This window comes from Meles meles, chromosome 18 (genome assembly GCF_922984935.1).
Source record: "Meles meles chromosome 18, mMelMel3.1 paternal haplotype, whole genome shotgun sequence".
NCBI classification, from domain to species: Eukaryota; Metazoa; Chordata; class Mammalia; order Carnivora; family Mustelidae; genus Meles; species Meles meles.
In genome coordinates, this window is record NC_060083.1 from 26,262,078 (window position 1) to 26,282,361 (window position 20,284).

General features: G+C 53.4%; 1 protein-coding gene across 8 annotated transcripts in view; it reads left to right on the top strand.

Moving 5' to 3' along the window:
- The window catches only part of RAP1GAP2 (RAP1 GTPase activating protein 2), a 241,140-nt gene extending 223,319 nt beyond the window's left edge, over positions 1-17,821 (top strand). For all 8 annotated transcript variants that reach the window (XM_045986019.1, XM_045986018.1, XM_045986020.1 and 5 more), the window contains 8 exons: positions 2,164-2,301; positions 3,941-4,071; positions 7,102-7,215; positions 7,474-7,591; positions 8,615-8,741; positions 12,227-12,303; positions 12,742-12,780; positions 13,663-17,821. In XM_045986019.1, coding sequence (XP_045841975.1) covers positions 2,164-2,301; positions 3,941-4,071; positions 7,102-7,215; positions 7,474-7,591; positions 8,615-8,741; positions 12,227-12,303; positions 12,742-12,750 — 714 coding nt within the window. In that variant the 3' untranslated portion in view covers positions 12,751-12,780; positions 13,663-17,821. The remainder of the gene's footprint in view (positions 1-2,163; positions 2,302-3,940; positions 4,072-7,101; positions 7,216-7,473; positions 7,592-8,614; positions 8,742-12,226; positions 12,304-12,741; positions 12,781-13,662) is intronic.
- The last annotated feature ends 2,463 nt before the right edge of the window (positions 17,822-20,284 follow it).

Consider the following 20,284-nt stretch of genomic DNA (forward strand, 5'->3'; position numbering starts at 1 on the left):
ACGTGGTGTTGGGAAGACCAGGATGCAACCTTCTTCCTGTTAGCTTCAAGCAGCAGATGGCCACCGTGCCCATCCCCGGGATTCTCTGTTAGCCCATTGTCTCCTCAGACTCCTTGCTGACTTGGACAGCAGCACCAAGGTCATTTGAGGAGAAAACATTCTTCCTAACATCAGCCCTAGAGACTTTTTTTGGAGGAGAGGCTAGGAGTCCTTGATTTCTAATCCTCCATCAACCAGTTTAATTTGGTGTTCATTCTCGACCCCCTTTTGGGATACCAGGGACCCTTTCATCTGGAGCCCAGGGGCCTGGGTTTAGGTCCTAGTTTCAATCATGCAGTGTGACCTTGGGTGATCATTCATTGACCTTTCGGGACCTTTTCTGTGAGTGCCTGTCCTGTCTGCCTCTAAGAGGTGCGGGGATTCAGTAAGTCCACGTCTGTGAAGCTCTGTAGACCAGATCCTAGCACACAACATCCGGTCTTTCTTGGAAAGAGACCGTGAGGAATGTGTCAGAACACACACGATATCGTTGATGGTGGTGGCACCCACAAGGGCCCCAGCAGAATGTCACGGTGCTGATGTTTACGGAGAACTGACTCACTTCAGGAACCTTGCTGTTTTGTTTTGGGTTTTTTTGGAACCTTGCTGTTTATCCCGGCGCACCTTAGTGTGGTGCCACAACTGGTTTTGCTCTCAGTTTTTCAAAGGGTGTGCGACTTAGTGTTGACTCTGGGTGATGGAATGAATAGAATGTATGGGCTGGAGACTGTTGCTAGGCAATTCTCTTCTGTGGTTTAGAAAGGGAGAGCCATGATGTCCCGCAAGCGGTGTCTTTGACCCACCCAGGAGGGGCTGGATGACATCAGGGGTAGGAGGCTGGGGGGCTCTGTGCCTCATTTGCAAAAGTAGCAAGTCTCCAGGGTGGCCATGTTTGCAGATGGCCCTTCTTCCTGAATTGGCTCCCTGCATCCATAACGTTATCCTTCTGAGCCAGTTTTCTGAAGCTGTATTCCTGAGGACCTCAGCCGGCTCCCACTTAATGAGGAGGCTCGGGGTGACTCATGGCTCGGTAGGGTCCTCGGCATCCGGATTCTTTCCCTTCCCCACTCTGCCATCTTGGCTTGTTGCCTTTGTCCCGTGGGCTTGATCCCCACCCCCCAGGGTGGCTACTGCAGTTCTGGTGCAGAATGTCACCTCTCTTTTGGCCGTCCTCGAGCTCCTAGCCACCATCCCCTCAGGCCCCACTGGCAAGGGGAGAGATTTGGCAACCACCTTAGACTGATTGATTTAACCCCTTGTTCCACTGAGGAAGAGGTGAAATTGGACGAGACATCAGCTCTGCCACTGAGGAATATGGTGGGGATGGCCATTTTATGTGAGCAACTCATCCCTCCGTTTGTGTATCTTGGCATGTCTCTGCCCTCTGTTCTACCTCCTACTAGCTGGGGGCCCCTGGTCAGGTCCCTTGGCTTCTCTGAGCCTTAGCTGTGAGATGGGATGGAGGAGATCCACACCACGGGCTAGTGGTGAGATTACATCTCAGGCTCTTCGCAGAGAGCCTGGCGATCGTAAGTCCCCAGTAAACGTGGCTGCTACTCTTTTCCGCGTGCTGCCCATGTGTCTCTCTTTGTGCTGGGACCAGGGGAGTCGCAGGAGAGGAGTCAGAGAAGGTCAGGCCTGACCTCTGTCTTAAGGAACATCCAGTCAGGGAACCCAGACGTGTTCCTAAAATTAGGGCAGTTCTCTAAAGCCCAGGGCCTGTGGGAGGGTTCGCTCTATGTTAACTAGCTGTCCTCACTGTGGTCACCGCTCTTGGGTTTGGTTCCAGAACAGCAGAGACCTGCAGAGTGGTCTGGGGCTGTGGTCATCACCTCCCAGGCCTGTTCCTGCTGTAGGCTCAAAGCACTCTTGACTGTAGCTGTTCTTATCCATGCACACGGACCAGCAAGTCCTGACCATCCTGGTGTTCCCTCCTGGATGTGTCACTGTTTGCCGACGTGCCCTTTGCTCCTTGGTGGCCCTAAGTGGGCACAGGGCCCTGTGTGGCCTGAGTGTGCCCAAGCGTGCCCAAACTGAGGGCTGTGTCTACAGACCCCCTGGGAGGACAGGGGCACCTGGTGGGCTGAGCGCCAGCGATCGGGTCCCTGTTGCTTCTCCCTGCAGAGGGCCATCCGTGTGCGCAGCCACTCCATGGAGACCATGGTGAGCAGCCAGAAAAAGCAGCACAGTGGGGGCATCCCTGGCAGCCTCAGCGGGGGGATCTCGCATAACAGCATGGAGGTCACCAAGACTACCTTCTCGGTGAGTGCCTCGGGCCCTGGGGCAGCACATGGTTCCCAGGGAGAGTGCCTCTTCTGGCCCCCCACCCCTGCCCCGGGCCTGCGAAGGAGGGTCTTTTCACCCAGGCTTGGGCCGAGAGTTCAGAGCAGGGACTGGGGAGATCGAGGCTCTTTGGGGGTGACCCTAGGCCCTGCCTGTGATTCGAAGTCTCCATCCCAGGCACTGCTGGGGCTGGCCCAGACTAGAAGCCCACCCATTGTCCTGTTCTTGGAGTTCCCTTGAGACCTGGGCTTCCTTTTTGGGGCCCACCCCTTAGAGTGGTCCTAGGGCACATTTCTCTGCCCAGTGTCTTGGGACTCAGGAGGGGTGTCCTCACTTTGTTATTAATGATCACAGTAGCCACTCCGCCTTGCTGTGCACTAGGGACTGAGCGAAGTAATTCACAGACATTCTCTCATCTGATCCTCGTAACAGCTATTTGAGGTAGGAACTGATGTATTCTCCATTTCAGACTTGAGGAAAGGAGGCCCAGAGAGGCTTAGTAACCTGCCCTGGGCCCCTTAGCTAAGCTGAAGGGCTGGGATTTGAATCCATGTCTCCCTGACCCAAAGTGTTTGCCATTAATCACAGTGTGTGCAGTTCCCAAGGCCGGAGCCTGGTGTGGCTGTGGGTTTGGGCCTGATCTCCTTGCATAAGCAACTGGCCAGGTGAAGGAACCACATAGTTGGTCCATTTATTAAAAACAAAGTGACTTTGGATTTATATAGACAAGGGTTTTCTTTTCTTTTCAAATAGAATACACCCCTTGATACTCAGGATTAGTGTTCTAAGTGATCTTACATAATTCATTGAACTTACCAGATATTTTCATAGCTGTTATCTTGTTCCACCGAGAAGGTCTATGAAAGGAGCAGGGCGGGACAGTTATCCCTGTTCTGTGGATGAGGAGATTGGGGCCTGCATTAGAGGCCTGGTGGGCTCTGAAGAATGACCGCAGTCTCCCCTTCCTCAGTCCTGTGCTCATCCCCCCGCATGTGCTGACATAGAGCCATGTTCTTGGCGGGTTCTCGGCAGGTTCCTTCAGCCTGTGGACCTGGCTTTGCTGCTCTCGTTCCATCTTGTTATAGAGATGCCTGGTTTGGACCCACTTATTTGTGAGGAATGGATGGAGAGTCAGAGCCCTGAGTTCTCGTCCCTTTCCTGCCATCAATTTGCTCTGTGACCTTTGCCCAATCCCCTCGTCTTTTGGCTCCTCAGCTTCCTCAGCAGTAAAGCGAGAGGTTGGACCTGGTCTCTCCCAGGGCCCCCTCAGCCGTGTGGTTCTTTGACCCCCTGAAACACCCTGACCTCGGTGTGCTGAGCTCTCTTTATGGTGGCCTTGACCCCTGTTCCTCCAAGAATTCTGATCTTTGGTGATTATTACGTGGGGCCATGAGCTTTGGCTTAAGAACACAGGGGAACAGGCTGCCGTGGCAGGAGTCTTGGGGTCTCAGCCCCTGTTGCGTAGATCCTAGCCTCCCAAGCGGCCTCCCTATTTTCTGGGATCTCCTGTAGACTCGGGGGTTGCAGGAGCTGTTTGTAGACCAGAAAAGGTGGTGAGAGGAAGGAGTCGGGGTCCGAGGTGGGCTGTGGGCACTCATTTCTGTGGTTTCATTGACAGCCTCCAGCGGCGGCGGCAGCAGCAGCAGCAGCAGCAAAGAACCAGTCACGGAGCCCCATCAAGCGGCGGTCAGGGCTCTTCCCCCGGCTGCACACAGGCTCTGAAGGCCAAGGCGAAGGCCGGACACGATGGTAACTGTCCAGCGTGTGTTTGTGGGTCCTGCCACTGCTACCAGATGCCCAGCCTTGGGGAGGGTTTTGTGCAACTCTGGTAGATGGCAGCCTTCTAGCCTTGGTCCCCGCGTTAGGTCACTCCCTCTGCTCCACCCCCTGAGACAGGTTTGGGACTTTCCAGAACTGTCTGTCGTGTCTGGACCCAAACTAGAAACATTGCTTTGGATTCTTTTCTTTTCTTTACCTCCTTTCCCAGTGCTCACTCAGATGCTCGCTCTTATCGAAGCCTTCCGCGATTCTGCCAGACGGTTTCCTGAACTTACCTTAGGGCTTCTAGAATGTTTTCCCTTTTGTTAAAAGCAGCTTTCATATTGCACCATCCTTAACCTGTTCTTGCTAATTGTCTTTCTCGTCCTTTGACGGTGAGCCCATTTGTTGTTTAATTCAGCAAGCTGCGTTCGAGTGCTTGCTACATGCTGGGGTCTACGCTCAGGCAAGAACGACAGAAGCCCCACACCTGATTGACTTCCAGGTTGCTGCCCTGGATGGTGGTGGCATCAGCCCCTGAGCTCAGGCATGCAGGGTGAAGGGCAGGGTCACGGAGGGGGATGAAAAACTCTGTTTGGGACCTGTACTTGTGAGAGTCCTTATGGCCTACCCAGAAGAGAAGTGCAGAATTCTGAGTGGTCAGACGGCAGGCCTTGAGCTTAGAAGTGAGGCCTTGACTGCAGAAGGGAGTCACTGGGGCACAGGTGGTGTTTAAAGACAGATCAACGAATACAACGCCCCAAGGGAGTGTGTAGAATGCTAGGGGAACACCGGTATCTCAGGACAAGGGGAGAAAGGGAAGGAAGATGAGAAAAAAGCCTGGAGAGGAAGAATTCCAGGAGGGAGGGTCCACCGTGTCAGACGTGCAGAGAAGCCCTACACCAGGGCCCAACCCCCTGCTTGGGGGGACAATTAGGAGGTCATTAGCAGCCTCATTAAAAGTGCATGACGTGCTCATGCCTCTGAGATGGTTGTCATCAAAAAGACACGTAATGACCAGTGTCAGCAAGGATGTGGAGAAATTTGAATCCTTGGGCTTTGCTGGTAGGAGCGGAAACTAATGCACCTGCTTTGGAAAACAGCCTGGCAACTCTTTGGAGAGTTAAACGTGGAGTTACCATATGACCCAGCAGTTCCATTCCTGGTCTATGCCCGAGAGAAAGAATACGTATGTCGGCATGAAAACTAGCACACAGATGTTTCTAGCAGCATTACTCATAATAGCCCGAAGTAGAAAGGATCCAGATGTCCATGGTTCAGTGAAGGGATAAATAAAATGTGGTGTTTCTGGAAAATGGGATTTTTTTTTTTTTTTGCAATAAAAAGCATTAAAGTACTGCTATATGCCTACAACTTGGATGAACCTTGAAAAGACTGTGCTGAGTGAAAGAAGCCAGTCAGAAAAGACCAGAGCAGGTCATGTGATCCCATCCGTATGAACTGTCCAGAACCAGCAAATCCAGAGAGATGGAAAGCTTATCTGTAGTTTCCAGGAGCTCGGGGAGGGGTAGACAGAGAATGGTTATGTGTGGGTCTGGAGTTTCTTTAAGGGAGTCTAAAATGTTCCAAAACGAGATGGTGGTGATGATTGTACAACTCTGTGAGTAGACCGAAAACCATTGAATTAGACACTGTTAATTGGGTGAATTCTATGTGGATCGTATCTCAGTAAAGCTATAAAAATTGCGTTGAGGACAAGGCCACCTTGTCCCCAGCAGGGGGCACAGGACAGATGGTGGGCGGCAGTACCTGGTCTTTGTTGAACTCCAGGAGAAGGAATCCCTTGAGCCCTTGGCCAAGAGTAGACCGTTGGCCAAGATGCCCTTCCCAGCCACCTTGTCACACAGATCCAGGGAGGTCGTCTTGTGGTCTGTATAAAGGGCGTCATGCATAGCGACCCTGCCTGCCCCGCCACGGAGCACATGTGCATTGGGTTATTCCCCTGCTGTGGAAGTGCATGTCATTGTTATGCCCGAGTTTTCGTGTCCGAGAGACCACCAAGGAGCCAAGCACCAATGCAATCACTCGAGGGTTTATTTGACAAGCTTAAGCTTTGGCCCAAGTATACCCGGCACAGGGGAGTAGGGACTTGGACCCCGAGGTGACCTGCTTAAGCTTGGGTCCAAGTATACCCGACGCAGCGGAGTAGGGACTTGGACCCCGAACCAGATTATAGTTAGAGATTTTAAAGGCAGAGTAGGGATGGATTCGGCAGTGGGTGAGGACAAAGGGGATTATGGATGATGTAAGTCTCCAAGGATTTTTGGAAGCAAGGTCTCTAGGACCTTGAGGGGCTAGCTATTGTTGGGAGAAAGGTTATTTATTACCAGTAATAAAAATCTTCTCGTGAGACCCTTTAGATGTATATCAGTGGGCCATATACTTGGGAATGATTCTCGACACTATCTTGGAGGTTTAGAGATAAAGGAATTGTTAAAGTAGACTTACAGGATCCTGGTCGGACCTGTTGGGGTAGGGGGTCGGTCAGGCTAGGATTGTCCTTAGCAAAACCTCAAGGTGAGGGCAGTTGAGTCCCCAGGGGAGAGCCACTCTGTCTGTTTCGAGGGCTTGTCAGTAGGTCAGGAATTTTAATGATTTTCTTCTGCCTCTGTTTCCTGTATCAGCTAAACTTGATGTGGGACGGCCTTAATTTTCTCGGCCTCCACATCATAGGCTTGACTTCCAGCCCTGCCAGGTGGGATGGCCAGCGTCGGTGGGGAGTGGATATGGACTTGGCGGCATCCAGCCAGGACTTGCTCGATCACTCTTGACTCGCTCTTGACTCGCGTAGGAGCCTGCAGGGACTCCTGCTGTCCACTGCGGCTGGAGTGGGCCTTGGGGGAATGAAAGTCCTGGTGGCTGTGCTCTGGCAGGGGATGCTGTGACCCCACAGGCCCTGTGGCACTGAGAGCTGCTTGGGCCTGTCTCGGGCCTGGGGGTGGGATGGGGGCTTAGGGGCTGGCCCTGCGACCTCACCCCTCTTTATTCCTCTTTCCTCAGTGACAGTGCATCCAGCAACCCCAAGACCCCAGATGGTGCACACTCTTCTCAGGAGATGAAGTCTGAGGCTTCATCCAACCCTAGCTCTCCGGAAATCTGCCCCAACAAGGAGAAGTAAGAGAGCAAGGGTGTGGGCAGGGCCCAGGGTGGGGGCAGGGCCGGCTGGAGCCGCCTGGAGCCCTGGAATGCGCTCTAACGCTTGAGCCAGCCTTTTTGCCTTGAGAATTTTGTGAAATACAAAAGCCTGCAGGAGAGGGGTGGGGAGAGGAGTGGCGGGTGGGGCGCTGGGGAGGGGGAGTCACTGCCAGGTCTGCCCTGTCTGGGGGATGGGCTCGGTGAGTGACCAGGCCTGTCCTGCTCCCGTTCCTACAGGCCCTTCATAAAGTTGAAGGAGAATGGCCGAGCCAACATCTCCCGTTCATCCTCCAGCACCAGCAGCTTCAGCAGCACCGCGGGGGAGGGGGAGGCCATGGAGGAGTGTGACAGTGGGGTAGGTGTGGCTCCTCCAACCCTGGGGAGCAGGGAGAGGCACCCTGGGCCCAGCCAGACTCTGCTGTGTGCATTCAACTAGGTGCTGTGGGTAGAGCCCCATCTAGGCTCTGGGGATGGGGGTGGGGGAGGCTGGGAAGGGGAAGTATGGAAACAAGAAAGAGATGGGCCAGTCAGCTGTCTCTTCTCCCTGGGAGTGACACAGGAATAGCAGCAGAGGGCCAGGGGCCACACTGGGTGGGGTCCCTGCTGTGGGGTTCCTGGCCAGAGAGGAGAGGATCAGGGGCACTTCTGGGGCAGCAGAAAGACAGAGCAGGTCTACGTGGAATATGGGGGGCACTTCTGGGGCGGCAGAAAGAGCAGGTCTACGCGGAATATGGGGGGCACTCCTGGGGCAGCAGAAAGACAGAGCAGGTCTACGCGGAATATGGGGGGCACTCCTGGGGGCCGCAGAAAGACAGAGCAGGTCTATGCGGAATATGGGGGGCACTCCTGGGGCAGCAGAAAGACAGAGCAGGTCTACGCGGAATATGGGGGGCACTCCTGGGGGCGCAGAAAGACAGAGCAGGTCTACGCGGAATATGGGGGGCACTTCTGGGGGCGCAGAGAGACAGAGCAGGTCTACGCGGAATATGGGGGGCACTTCTGGGGTGGCAGAAAGAGCAGGTCTACGCAGAATATGGGGAGCACTTCTGGGGCCGCAGAAAGACAGAGCAGGTCTACGCGGAATATGGGGGCACTCCTGGGGGCCGCGGAAAGACAGAGCAGGTCTACGCGGAATATGGGGGGCACTTCTGGGGCGGCAGAAAGAGCAGGTCTACGCGGAATATGGGGGGCACTTCTGGGGCCGCAGAAAGAGCAGGTCTACGCGGAATATGGGGGCACTCCTGGGGGCGCAGAAAGACAGAGCAGGTCTACGCGGAATATGGGGGGCAGTGTCGGTGTCAGGCCTGCCATGGCACAGGCCGCCCCGTGGGGCCGCTGAGGCTGGAGCTGGCCTCACTCACCCAGCCTCTCTCCCCAGAGCAGCCAGCCGTCCACCACCTCGCCCTTCAAGCAGGAGGTGTTTGTCTACAGCCCGTCCCCGAGCAGCGAGAACCCCAGCCTGGGGGCCGCAGCCACCCCCATCATCATGAGTCGGAGTCCTACAGGTCAGTGGGGTCTGGGGCTGTGTGCCTTGGGGCGGGAGGAGCGGGGCCTGTGTTGTGACCGTGGGTGTGAGCTCCAGCCACACCACACCAGCCGGTTTCCACTCCAGCCCCCGAGTGTTAGGCCCTTGAGCTCTGCTAGCTCATTCCGTCTGTTCGCGGAGTGTTCTTAAAATCATCTCCTTTCTCATGGGGAAACCGAGGCTCCGGAAGCTCAGTGATTGGGTAGCGGAGTTGGGATTTGAAAGTGGAGGCTCTTTGGCTGCACCCCATCCCTGATGCTGGGTGCCGGGGCCGCAGTGATGGCCATGACAAGTGCAAGGGTACAAAGTGGCGTGAGTGTTGCAGCTGGAGGGAAACGTGAGTGGTTCCTTGGGGTGCATTTCGCAGAGGAGACAGGTATGAGAGGAGATGGCAGATAGGATGCTGGGCCGGGGCTGCCGTGGAGACCCTGGCAAGGAGTTGGGTATTGTCCTGCTGGTGAGAGAAGCCACTGGAGGGTCTTATGTAGAGAAGCACCATCTGGACTAGGTGGCTGCAGCTGGCTGAGTAGACGGGGTGGGTGGGCAGTGGATGCAGGGAGGGAGATCAGTGAGGGGTCACAGTGGGCAGTGAGGGTGGCTGGGCTGTGGGTTGGGGCTGTCTGGAGCAACGGAGAAGGATATAGATGCAAGAGATGTCAAGGAGGTAAAATCTTCCGCTCAGTAGTGGGGGTTCAGGGAGACCAAAGAATCTGGGCCCTTGGGGCTTCTGGGATCCCTGTGGTCAGACAGAGTACGAGGCAACAGCTCTGGGGAGGGGGGAGGGGTTGGCACTCGAGGGGACGTGCATGATAGGTATGGTAGGGCACCATCATCCAGAAATCAGAGCCTTATCCGGCCCTCGAGGAGGGCAGCGTCGTGTGGGGGCAGGTGCAGGACTGTGGGGTTTGGATCCAGATCCTTGATATGCGACTTACTGGTGACACCAGGCAGGTTACTGAGCCTTTCTGTGGCTCAGTTTCCCCAAGCAAAGGATGGAGGGAGCAGAATAGTTCCTACTTCGTTGTGGTTGGTTGTGTGAAGATTAGTTGAACTCACAGTCATCAGAGACTTAGAACTGTTAACCTAAATGTTGGTTAGGTTAAATGGCAGGAATAAAGCAATAGTGTAGTTAATAGGGCTCAACCTGGGGCATCCTGTTCCCCAGGGCGCATTTGACAGCATCTGGAGATGTTTCTGCTTTTCATGATCGTAGGAGGAGAGTGCCCTGCACCTGATGGGTAGAGGTCAGGAATGCCGCTAAACATCCGACAAAGGATGGAGCAGCCCCCCATAAGAAAGGATTTTCTGGCCCAAAACGTCCATCAGCTGAGGCTGAGAAACTGTGGAGTCTGATGATAGAAGCACAGAAAGAGCCCATTCCTGGGCTTCCTGTCACATGGCCCCTGTGCTGGGCGGCTGCAGGGTTGACTTCCAGTCCTGGCTGGGGCAAGGACAGGCTCACCTCTCTGAGCCTCAGTCTCCCCTTCTGTAAAACCCCCAAACACCCAGACTCCTTGTTCTAATATAAATGCCGTGATTTTTAATAAGGCATAATTAAATATTGAAGGAATGAATGAAAAAATCTGTAACCAAGCCTGGCTCCTACTTGATATTAAATAAATACCAAATCGAATAAGGTTCTGAGTAATGGGAGGTTTCGAGAGGGTCTGCCACTTGCTGAAGGTCACCCGGGGCACAAGGGGACCTTGAAGGGGCCTGGTGACCCCCTCCTGGGTTTCCTGCACCATACGCGGGCTGCTGTCGTCCCCTTCCCCCGTGCAGTACTGAACCCCTGGCCTCCTGCTGCCAGCCTCATGGAGGCCGTGCTGGGGACCTGCAGGACTGGGGTCAGTTTGCAGACTTCTGGGAACCTGTTGTAAGCTGCTTGGCTGCATCTGGGGAGAGATGGGGCCAAGCGGAGGGGGGGATCCCCTGGGAAGGCCTGATGTCCAGCATCTGTGGTCTCTGATCCCCGATCCTTGGTCATGTCACATCTGGGTGCCCGGGGTCCTGAGAGGGGATTGGCAGGTCCGACTGAGAGGTACTCACAGTGCTGGCTGGAGCCCCTCATCTGAAGCACCAGAAGGAAGCCAGTGGCCTCTGGCTGCAGTGTACTGACCTGTAAACTCCCCCAGGCAGAGGAAAGCCAGAAAGTCAAGCAGTCCCCCTGCCTGGGCTGTGCTGGTCATGTTCCACGCCCAGCTTTCCCATGGCACACACGCGCATGTGCACACACACTTGCGTACTGATACAGATAACGATGCATTAGACTTCTTTATTCTAAACCTCATATTGCCAAATGATTCTCACCAAGCACTCCAGTTGCTCTTTGTCTAACCTCTTTATGTGTGGATGACTGAAAGTTGCAGAGGACCAACAAGGTGTAATTTTTTTTTTTTTTTAAGATTTTATTTCTTTATTTGGGAGAGCAAGGGAGAGAGAGCAAGGACAAGCAGGGGAGGCAGCAGGCAGAGGGAGAGGGAGAAGCAGGTTTCCCGCTGAGCAGGAAACCTGATGTGGGGCTCAATCCCAGGACCCTGGAATCCTGACCTGAACCAAAGGCAGCTGCTTAACCGACTGAGCCACCCAGGCGTCCCCAGCAAGGTGTAGTTCTGACACGACTGACGATCGCTCTTTTGTCCGGAATGTAAGCCAACCACTTCTTTGCTGAATCACATCCTGATTCTTGAGGGCCAGACGAGAACTGACTCCCATGTTTGTGCTGGTCCTAATGTAATGGGTGCAGACACGACACATTTTCAAATCTCATCAGTATTTTTAAAAACATTTTCTTCATTATTTGAAGCCTAGACAATGAAACGGTAGGTCAAGCCCTGATTTTGGAGCGTCCACTGCTTTTCCATGCTGGGAGGGCTCGACCGTGGCTGAGCGCTGGCCCGCAGTGCGCTGCCAGACAGATGGCACGGACAGAAGTGACCCAGTGACAGCTGATAACAGTAAAAATCAGTGCAATAATTAGGGAGTGAGGACTTTTAGGTATTTACTCTTTTTTTTTTTTTTAAAGATTTTTTTATTTATTTATCTGACAGAGATCACAAGTAGGCAGAGAGGCAGGCAGAGAGAGAGGAGGAAACAGGCTGCTTGCGGAGCGGAGAGCCTGATGTGGGGCTCGATCCCAGGACCCTGGGATCACGACCTGAGCCGAAGGCAGAGGTTTTAACCAACTGAGCCACCCAGGCGCCCCTGGGTATTTACTCTCTTTGATGAATATCATTTATTGAATTGTAAGTTTCTGTAATTTAATTTAAAAAAATACCTGGGTTTACCAAACTGCTCACGTTTCTAAAAATTTCTAAAGATTTGAGAGTTGGCTCTGATAAAATGCCACAGGTCAGCTGGAGTGCCTAGGGGACAGAGGAGGCCCCCCACTTGCACCCCCCCCAAACAGCCCTAGTGACCTCTGCAGACCCGCCCACCTTTCATGGAAACTTCTCTTTTTCCTAGATCCCAAAAGCAGAAACTCCCCGAGGTCAAACCTGAAATTCCGCTTTGATAAGCTCAGCCACGCCAGCTCTAGTGTGGTAAGGCTTAGGGGCATGAGGGTAGGGGTGGGGGCGGTGGGGGAGTTGCGGGGAGCCTCCCGCATCCCACCTTCCATCCCCCTCCCAAAGCCAGCTGTCTTTCTTGGGGGCCAGAGGAAGGGGTGGCTCATACAGCCCACTGGGAGAAGGAAAGTTCTGGTCAGATCCGGCGGTGATGCCGCAGTCCCCACACGGTACAGGCATGTACCATGCATGGTACATGGCCTAGGGGTGCTGGCCAGCTCTGCCACACCTCCTGTGTTAGCGTCACACCCTCAGACACATGCAGGTGTGAGTTGGGAACTCTTGGCTCCTGGGGCCTCACGTCCCTTCCTTAGCTCACCAGAGAGCTGCTAGCTGAGCACACAGAAGCTTCAGTCGGTGGGGATTATGTTGTCTAGGTATTTAAAACTCTTGTATGGGTTTTTCTTGAAACAGGGTCACTAATGTGAAAGAGGAGTCCTTCGCTTGTCAAAGGTGGGTCAAGTGTTTGTCCTGCTGTGGCCACGAGGGGAGGTGTGTCCACGTTAAGATCAGAGTACTCGTGGTCTACTAACCCAAGGGATCCTGAGCTGGGGAGGACCGCTCACCTCCTCCCTGAAGCCTCTGGGATGGGGCCCAGGTCTGGGTGGAGGAAGACAGCAGACAGCCTCGGGTGCGGGTGGGAAGGGTTGCCAGGTACGATCTGTCCAGACTCACTGAGCCGGTCTCCCTGCCCTGGGAGGGGACCACTTCCAGTAGACAGACAGGCCGTAGCCCAGACCTCACCTTCCTCCCTCGGACTGGGGATTCCTCCATTTGTCCCCTTGTCTCCTTGTTCTTGGTAGCCTTTCCCTCCTTGTATCTTCAGCCAGGGCTCTGGCCTGAAATGTGTCCTCCCCGCATGTTCAGAGATGTCCCAGTCCCTCAGCATCGTGTGGGATGACCCGAGGGGGGCTCCTCCACTGCGGGAGTGCGTGGTTTTCAGCACAGTTGGGCCTGGTTCCAGTTTGTCCCCACCAAGGCCTGACCCCCTGCTGGTAAAGTTACTAGAGAGCCATTTGTCTTCCCAGCCCTCTCCCCACTGAGGGGCCCGAGTCACAGCTGCAGCCAAGTGGGGGCCAGAGTCCCACCCACTTTGTATAAACCCGATCTATGAAAAAGCAGAAGAGACAGTGGGGATTCTGACATTCACCTTCACCCCGCTCTGTTCACCACATCGCTGTTTATGCCCAGTTGCTCACGCTGCCTGATGTCTGGCACCCTTATCTTTGGCCCCTCATGTCCCAAGCCCTTTCAGGGGACTGAAGCCATGGGACAAGTTCTCCTTCCCTTCCTTATGCCGTGTTTGGTCATCCTCTCCCTCCTTCTCTCCTCCAGGGAAGCCCTGATTCTGTCTTGGAGAAGGCCCTTTCCCAGCAGTTTGGGGGTGCCATCCACGACTCTTGACTGTCACAGCCCTGCTGCCCCACCGGCCACCTGCCCATCAGACCAGCCGTCTGTCCCCATATCCCGATCTGGCCACCGCCCTACCTGTCCCCTAGCCAAGACACCCTGTGAGCACTCTCCTTCTCTGGACAAGGCCTCCTCCCTCCAGTCTCCTCCTGCTCCTGACCGCCCGTGTGATGTGTGTCTGGCCCATCCGTCATCTTGTTTTGTGCACAGAGGAAAGAGTTGGGCTTGGGGGGAATCTGGGCCCTGGGGACTTAGTCAGGGACCAGTGGGGCAGAGAGCGGCAAGGTGGGGCACGGGGGCCGCCAGCATAATGCTGCACGGGGAGGGGGGCAGCCTGTGCCCTGGACGTGGCAGGCACAGTGAATCCATTTAGAGGTGGCAGAACCAAGATTTGTAGCCATCCTCCATGATGTTGTGACAGGAATCAGCAGTGTTGCTCCCACACCTGTGTGCTTCTGTGCTGGGGGCTGCTTTCTTGCCCACCTGCTGACTTCGGGCCTGGCACTGCCTCTGGGCCTGTGGCCAGTGCATCCTGGGTGCCGGCAGCAGAGGCGAGACAGAGCTGTGTGTGTGTGTGGAGGTGGCCCCGTGTCGTTGCTGTGGGACAAGCCCTGGGCGGGTCTTTCCCCTCGGACTGGGTGTTTTCCCCAAGGAGGGATGGGCAGCCCCCGAGCAGGAAGGAATTGAGGAAGAACAAGCTGGCGGAGCTGTGCTCTGGGGCCTTGGCTGGGTGGGGATTAGGCCCCCGCTGGTGGTGGAGGCTCGTGGAAGAGTTGCCTGAGCCCACCACTGAGGTCAGAGCTGGGGAGGTGAGGCGGGGGGCTGACCTGTCCACCTCGGTTGATGTGTGGACGCAGCATGTAGGCGTGAGGAAGGAATGACGTCCCTCTGGGATTTCTACTCTTGGTGTCTGTGGTGGGCCCAGGGCTACCTTGGGGCTCTTTCTAACTGCTGTGCCCTTTGGCCTGGTTGGTCCCCCGATCCCCTTCAACCGTGGGTCTGGAGGCGGTGGTCACGTTGGCGGGATTTTTATGACATGGGCCCCAGCTGGAGGCAGCTCAGAGGCTGCCTGCTGCCTGCCCCCTTGGCCAGAGCCAGCTCACTCTCGGGAGAAGCTCCCCCTTTCCCTGCGTCTCATCCATCCTTGTCTGCAGGGCGGAAAGTCGCTTCTGCAGCCTGGCCCCCGGTGGAGGGTAAGGCGGGGTGTCCTCCACAGAACCCTGTGGGTGCTGGCACTTCGGGTGCATGGGGCCCTGTGACACGGGATAGCCCCGGGGCCTTAGGCTGGGCCCCTGCTTCTGGGAGCAGGTGACACAGATGTCTACCATCTGTTTCATCTGCATTGGGATCTGGGCCTATTCCAAAGTCAAAGCAATCCCAAGTCAATGTCATACTTGTTTTTGACTGATGTGACAGTTTCCCCATTGCTTTGCCCTTAGAGCAAAACCTTGATCCTTTGTCTCTCACTCGTGTGGACATGGCGGGATCCTGTTTGCAGGCTGGGTGGGCCTGTCCCCTCACACTATTTGGGAAATGTGTTTATTTAAAATACTAGTCCGGTAAAATTTCTTCCAGTGAGAAGGTCAACAAACGTCTGTTTAGGTTTTATTGAAAATCACTGTAGCAGCACCCACTGCTGGAATGAGGTCTGCAGATTCTGGCAGTGTTCTGTTGGCTGGCTTGCTGAAGGAACTTAAAAGGTCAAACTGCATTTAAAAGAAAAAAAAAACAAGAAAAGCCCAACTATTCCAGGTTCTGGCTTGTTTCTCGGGTAGCTGGTATTTACAGCTGCTTGGTGGTTGTATTGTGTTGTGGTCTGGGGGTCCTCTGGAGTTTCCTGGTTATCCCCACCCTGTTCTCATACGTGCCTTGGGAACCTCATACCTGCTTTCCTCTGCTGCTCCGGCTGCGCCTTCTGCAGCCCCCACCCACTGGGAGGGCTGTGACCCCACCTCCGAGCCAGGATGGCTGAGTGTCCAGGGACACCAGGAGGCACAGACATGCTCCCTACAAAACAGACCTGAGAAGTGGTCTCTACCGTCTCTTAGCTACTGGGGGTGCACTGGGCAGAGTCTGAAATGTCCCCCTCTCTGGGACCTGTTTTACCTTCTTTAGAAAGCCCAGCCCATCTATGGCTCCTAGAGTACACATGAGCAGCCCCTGAGGTCCTAGGGCTGAGGGGGAGGAGGAGGACAGGGAGTGGGCAGTCTTATGTCACCCTCTGGACCATAGGGTGGACAGCTTGAGTTCATGAAGGCTGCTTCCCCCGTATCCTCTTGCATCTGCTCTGGCCCAAAGTTTCCTTTTATTGCAGCGCCCAGTCTTGGGGCTCAAAGATTTGCTCAAGTCTTCTTAGTCCCTGGGACCAGACTCATCCTGATGGTGCTCATGCTGGTATTTGAGGCACTCTGCTTGTGATCAGGACACAGGAGAAGTGTTTCCTGGACGTGTCTCTGCCTCTGGGAAGGGCCTGACTCACGGAAAGCTGCACTGGTCAGGCTTTGCAGGGCACCCAGATGCCTCTGCTCAGTGATGCTTATTTAACTACAGATACAGAATGGGCTTGAGAGAGAAGGTTGGAACTAGAGTTTCTAATGAAGGGAAACGAATGAATGAATGAAATATGAGTGGAAACTGTTGTATGGTTTCAGCCTTGTTGGTATCATCTTGATGTCTAAGGCTTTCGGGCCTCTTTTGACATCTAATCCATCCATACTCTCATCCTGCTGAGAAACCTTGGCCCCAGTGAGGGGACCTGGCTCACTGGGGGTCGCAGAGCCAGTGAGTGGCAAAGCTGGGATTGGAGCCCACAGCCCAGCCCATTCTTCAGCTCCACCTACATGGTTGGTAGAATGGGTGGCTGCGCTTGCTGGGGTCCTGAGTTTCGGAGGAGCTGGCCAGCTAGTGCCTAGGCACCAGTTGGGAGCTGTCTGCGGTCAGGGTGGGATGTCAGTCTCTTCATTTTATGTGCTCAGTTTTCCAGGGAGGGTGCTGGGGTTTTGGATGCAGCTTGAGCAAAGAAAGATTTTAGTGGACCATTCCTGGTAATCTCAGTTCTTCAGCTCTGGTCTGTAATGGGGGTGGAGGCCAGGGAAGAGAGGAGTTAGCAAGCCCTCAGTTTCCCCATCTCAAGTTCAGAAGAAAAGTGGTAAAAGAAAACTCTTCTCCCTGATCTTTAAACAAGGGTCGTTAATAAAAGTATAGGCTCCTGTGCTGATGTGGGACGAGAGCCAGAGTCACTTTCTTGCACTGACTGGTTAAGGTGCCAATGCAAACACTACCTTCCTCATTTGATTCTGAGTCAACAGAGACAGGTTGTTATTGGGGAACGGCCAGGGTCAGGTAGGTGGCTGGCAGGGGACCCACGGCTCCTCCCCATAACTCTAGCTCCCTTTTTCCAAGGTGAGAGTGGGTCAGTGGCGTCTGTCAAGGCTGCCAAGGAACATTAAAAGCTCTGCTGTCTGTTTTACTACTGCCCCTTGCCCACCCCAACCCCATATCTCCCTCCTTTCAGTCGGACCATCTGCCCCTTTGGGAGAAAGGAGACCGCCCCCACCAGGGCCAAGGATGGTGGAGCCCTGCCTAGTGAGAGGCTGTTGGGACAATGGTTCTGTCCTGTGCCTTAGCGGCACTGGGAAAGGGTGTTTGGCTGGAAGACTGGAATTGAAAGGCCATCATCTTTGATTTTGTAAAATTTCCACTTGGAACGGTCAGTTCCTCCTTCCCGCTCCTTAGCATGTATGCCAGTGCTCCTGTCATGGGCGTCTCCCTTCTCCGCTCCAGCCCGGGGAGTGCTGATGTTCTAGTGTGAAGAGATCCCTTTGTGTGATAGAACTTAAGACGTGTAGCTCGGAAATGATGACCCGTGTGCTGATGACTTTTCTTTCTTTCCTCTTGAGGAGGTGATTCGTAGACCCCGACTGCCTATGTAATGTAAATAATGTACATTTAATTTATTGCTTTGGTAGCACATTGTATTTGTTAATGTATAAAACAAATTCTAAAAGGTCGACAAATGTATATTTTGTTGCTTAAATGTGTCTTTGCAGAAATTGACAATAAATAACATATTTTGTGTCCATCATCGTTCAGAGTTCTTTGCTTGCCCCAAGCCCTGAGCCTCATCTCTCATCAGATGTTGAATACTGGCATATCTGTACGGCCATATCTCTATGTGTGTGACTTCGGCCTGAAGAGTATTCTAGAATACTTGAATTGGTTGCCAGTGTTTAGAAAACGGTTGATGTTGAGACCACAATGAAAATGAAAAAAAAAAAAAAAAAATCCCAACCCAGAAGTTTCATATAAAATCTGAGTTTTTCTGTTTCTCCTAAAAAATCAGATATTGGATCCACTCCGTAGGCATGGCACAAATTGGTCAGCAATTCCCAGAGGCTACTCCTCCTGTGACACCTGAGTCACTACAGTCCCCACCATTCTCTACCGTTTATACCTGGAGTGTTTCATCCATTACCGTTTTGTGCATGGCCCCTGTTGGCATTTGAGTTTGAGACCCTGCTATCCACTGATTTGTCTCTGTCCTACAGTTTTCCTCCTTCTACCCGCTTTTTCCACATTCCCAAGTCTCCTCTTCAAGGGTTCTTTTGTGATGAACTGCCCTCTCTCCTAGCCACCTTTGACTCCCAGATGGCCCTGCTCTGATGTACATTTTGCTTTGCAATATTTGAATGTAGGTTTTACAAGTAATATCTGCACTTTTTTTTTTCTTAAGAAATTTGAAGACAAGGAACAGGTCTTTTTCAGCTAAGACTTGGTGTTGTGATCTTGGGCAAGTTACTTCTCTGGGTTTGTGTTTTCTTTTATGTACAACCAGAAAAATAACCCACAAGCAAAGCATGAGGATGAAGTCGATCCATAATTGGGAAAGAACTTTGAAAAAAAAGGGGCTAGTGTTATTCAAGCATCGGAGGTTCAATAATAATTGTTACTATGATCATAACAACAGCTGGGCGTTTTACTTACACACTCAGTTCTGTAACATAACGTCCTAGTTCCTAAAAAATCACAACACCCAGCAAAACTGCAAGCACAAGGCTTATGGGAAGTGGGGCTTGGGACACAGACTCAAAAACATTGCCAGTGACACATGCAAATAAAAAGTTTAATGAAAATGGTAGCATAGTTTTACACATGTTAAAAGCTTAAGAAATAAATACTATGACAGGGCTTTTTCCTTTGTCACAGACCTGAGGTTAGATTGTGGAAGCAGGCGTGTGGGTTCTTGTGAAGAGGTGGAAGGAGAGTTCCCTGCAGTCAGATGGACAGCGGGAGCACAGGCTCAGGACAGGTGGTCTGCAGGGGTCGCTGGCAGATGTGTGGGGTGTGTGCCAGGTCTGTGTGCTCCGATGCAGCTCGATTCAGCCAGGAGCGGTTTTCCCAGTTCACCTAGTACTTTAGGTGGATGAGTTGCATAATCAAACATGCAGCTTGGGTAAGACTCTAATGTCCCCCTAGTATATCAATTGCATCGGGTCCAATTTCCGTTTTCAAAACAAGTGTTGGAGCAGGACTGACTATATTATCACATTTAGGCCCCCAAGCTCCCCACGGAGGGAGGTGCTATTATCCCCATTTCAGTTAAAGCATCAGAATCCAATTGCAGTTTGGAACCTAAATTTGATGGCGATTTGCATGGATGTGCTCACTTCACTGTGAAGGTAAATTCCGGAGCGTGGGGTTCTAGATGCACAAGGACACACTCAGGAAGGTGTGTTTCACTCCCTTTGTTTGCCCTGCCCTGTCTGGAGGTGCTGTCCCGGAGCCCACGCCTGCAGCATCCTGGGTTGTGGTGGTCACACCTGGCTGTGAGGTTCATCACGGGAGCCCCATTTCTCAGGAGTTTCCGGTTCTGTCTGTGGCGCCCCCATCAGGGCAAGTGAAGCTGCATCTTTGACACAGACTGCTCCCACCTCCCCGCCCCCACGCCTTCCGCACCCCACGATTTGGCTGGTTCCTGGGTTCAAGCCTTCTTCCTAGGATCTGGGGGATCACCGATTCCCCAGAGCCTTTGTGGAGGTGGAACGTTTTCTGCCTGTGGGGCAAGTGCTGTAGGACGCATAAGCACTCTTCAGGTGGGCCATTACTGTCCCTTCAAGCCTTCGGAGCCTCCGCTGGCCCTGCAAGCTCACGTTTCATCTGGGCTCTGTGTTTATGCGTTCTGCCCACTAGATGGCGCTCGTTCTCAGGGCTCCTGAAACCCGATTCCCCCCGCTGCAGTGTCCAGCAGCTCGCAGCAGTCATTGAACACATTGGAGGACATTATTCTTCCTGCCACACGGGAAATGCTTTCCTGAGGAGCCTGCTCAGGCCATGCTTGGGATTTCTTTCAATCTCGTTTCCTGAGTGCCCGCTGTGTCTGGTGGTGCTATCAGCTGTGCTCTGACCCGTGGGGACAAAGGGCTGGCTCCTGTAACAATTCCCAGTCCAATTCTGAAACTTTGCAATAGCTATCCGTTATGAAAACCATTTCATTTTAGTTCAGACCCAGTCCTGTTTGTTTTAAACTTCAATTGACATTCAATTCCAA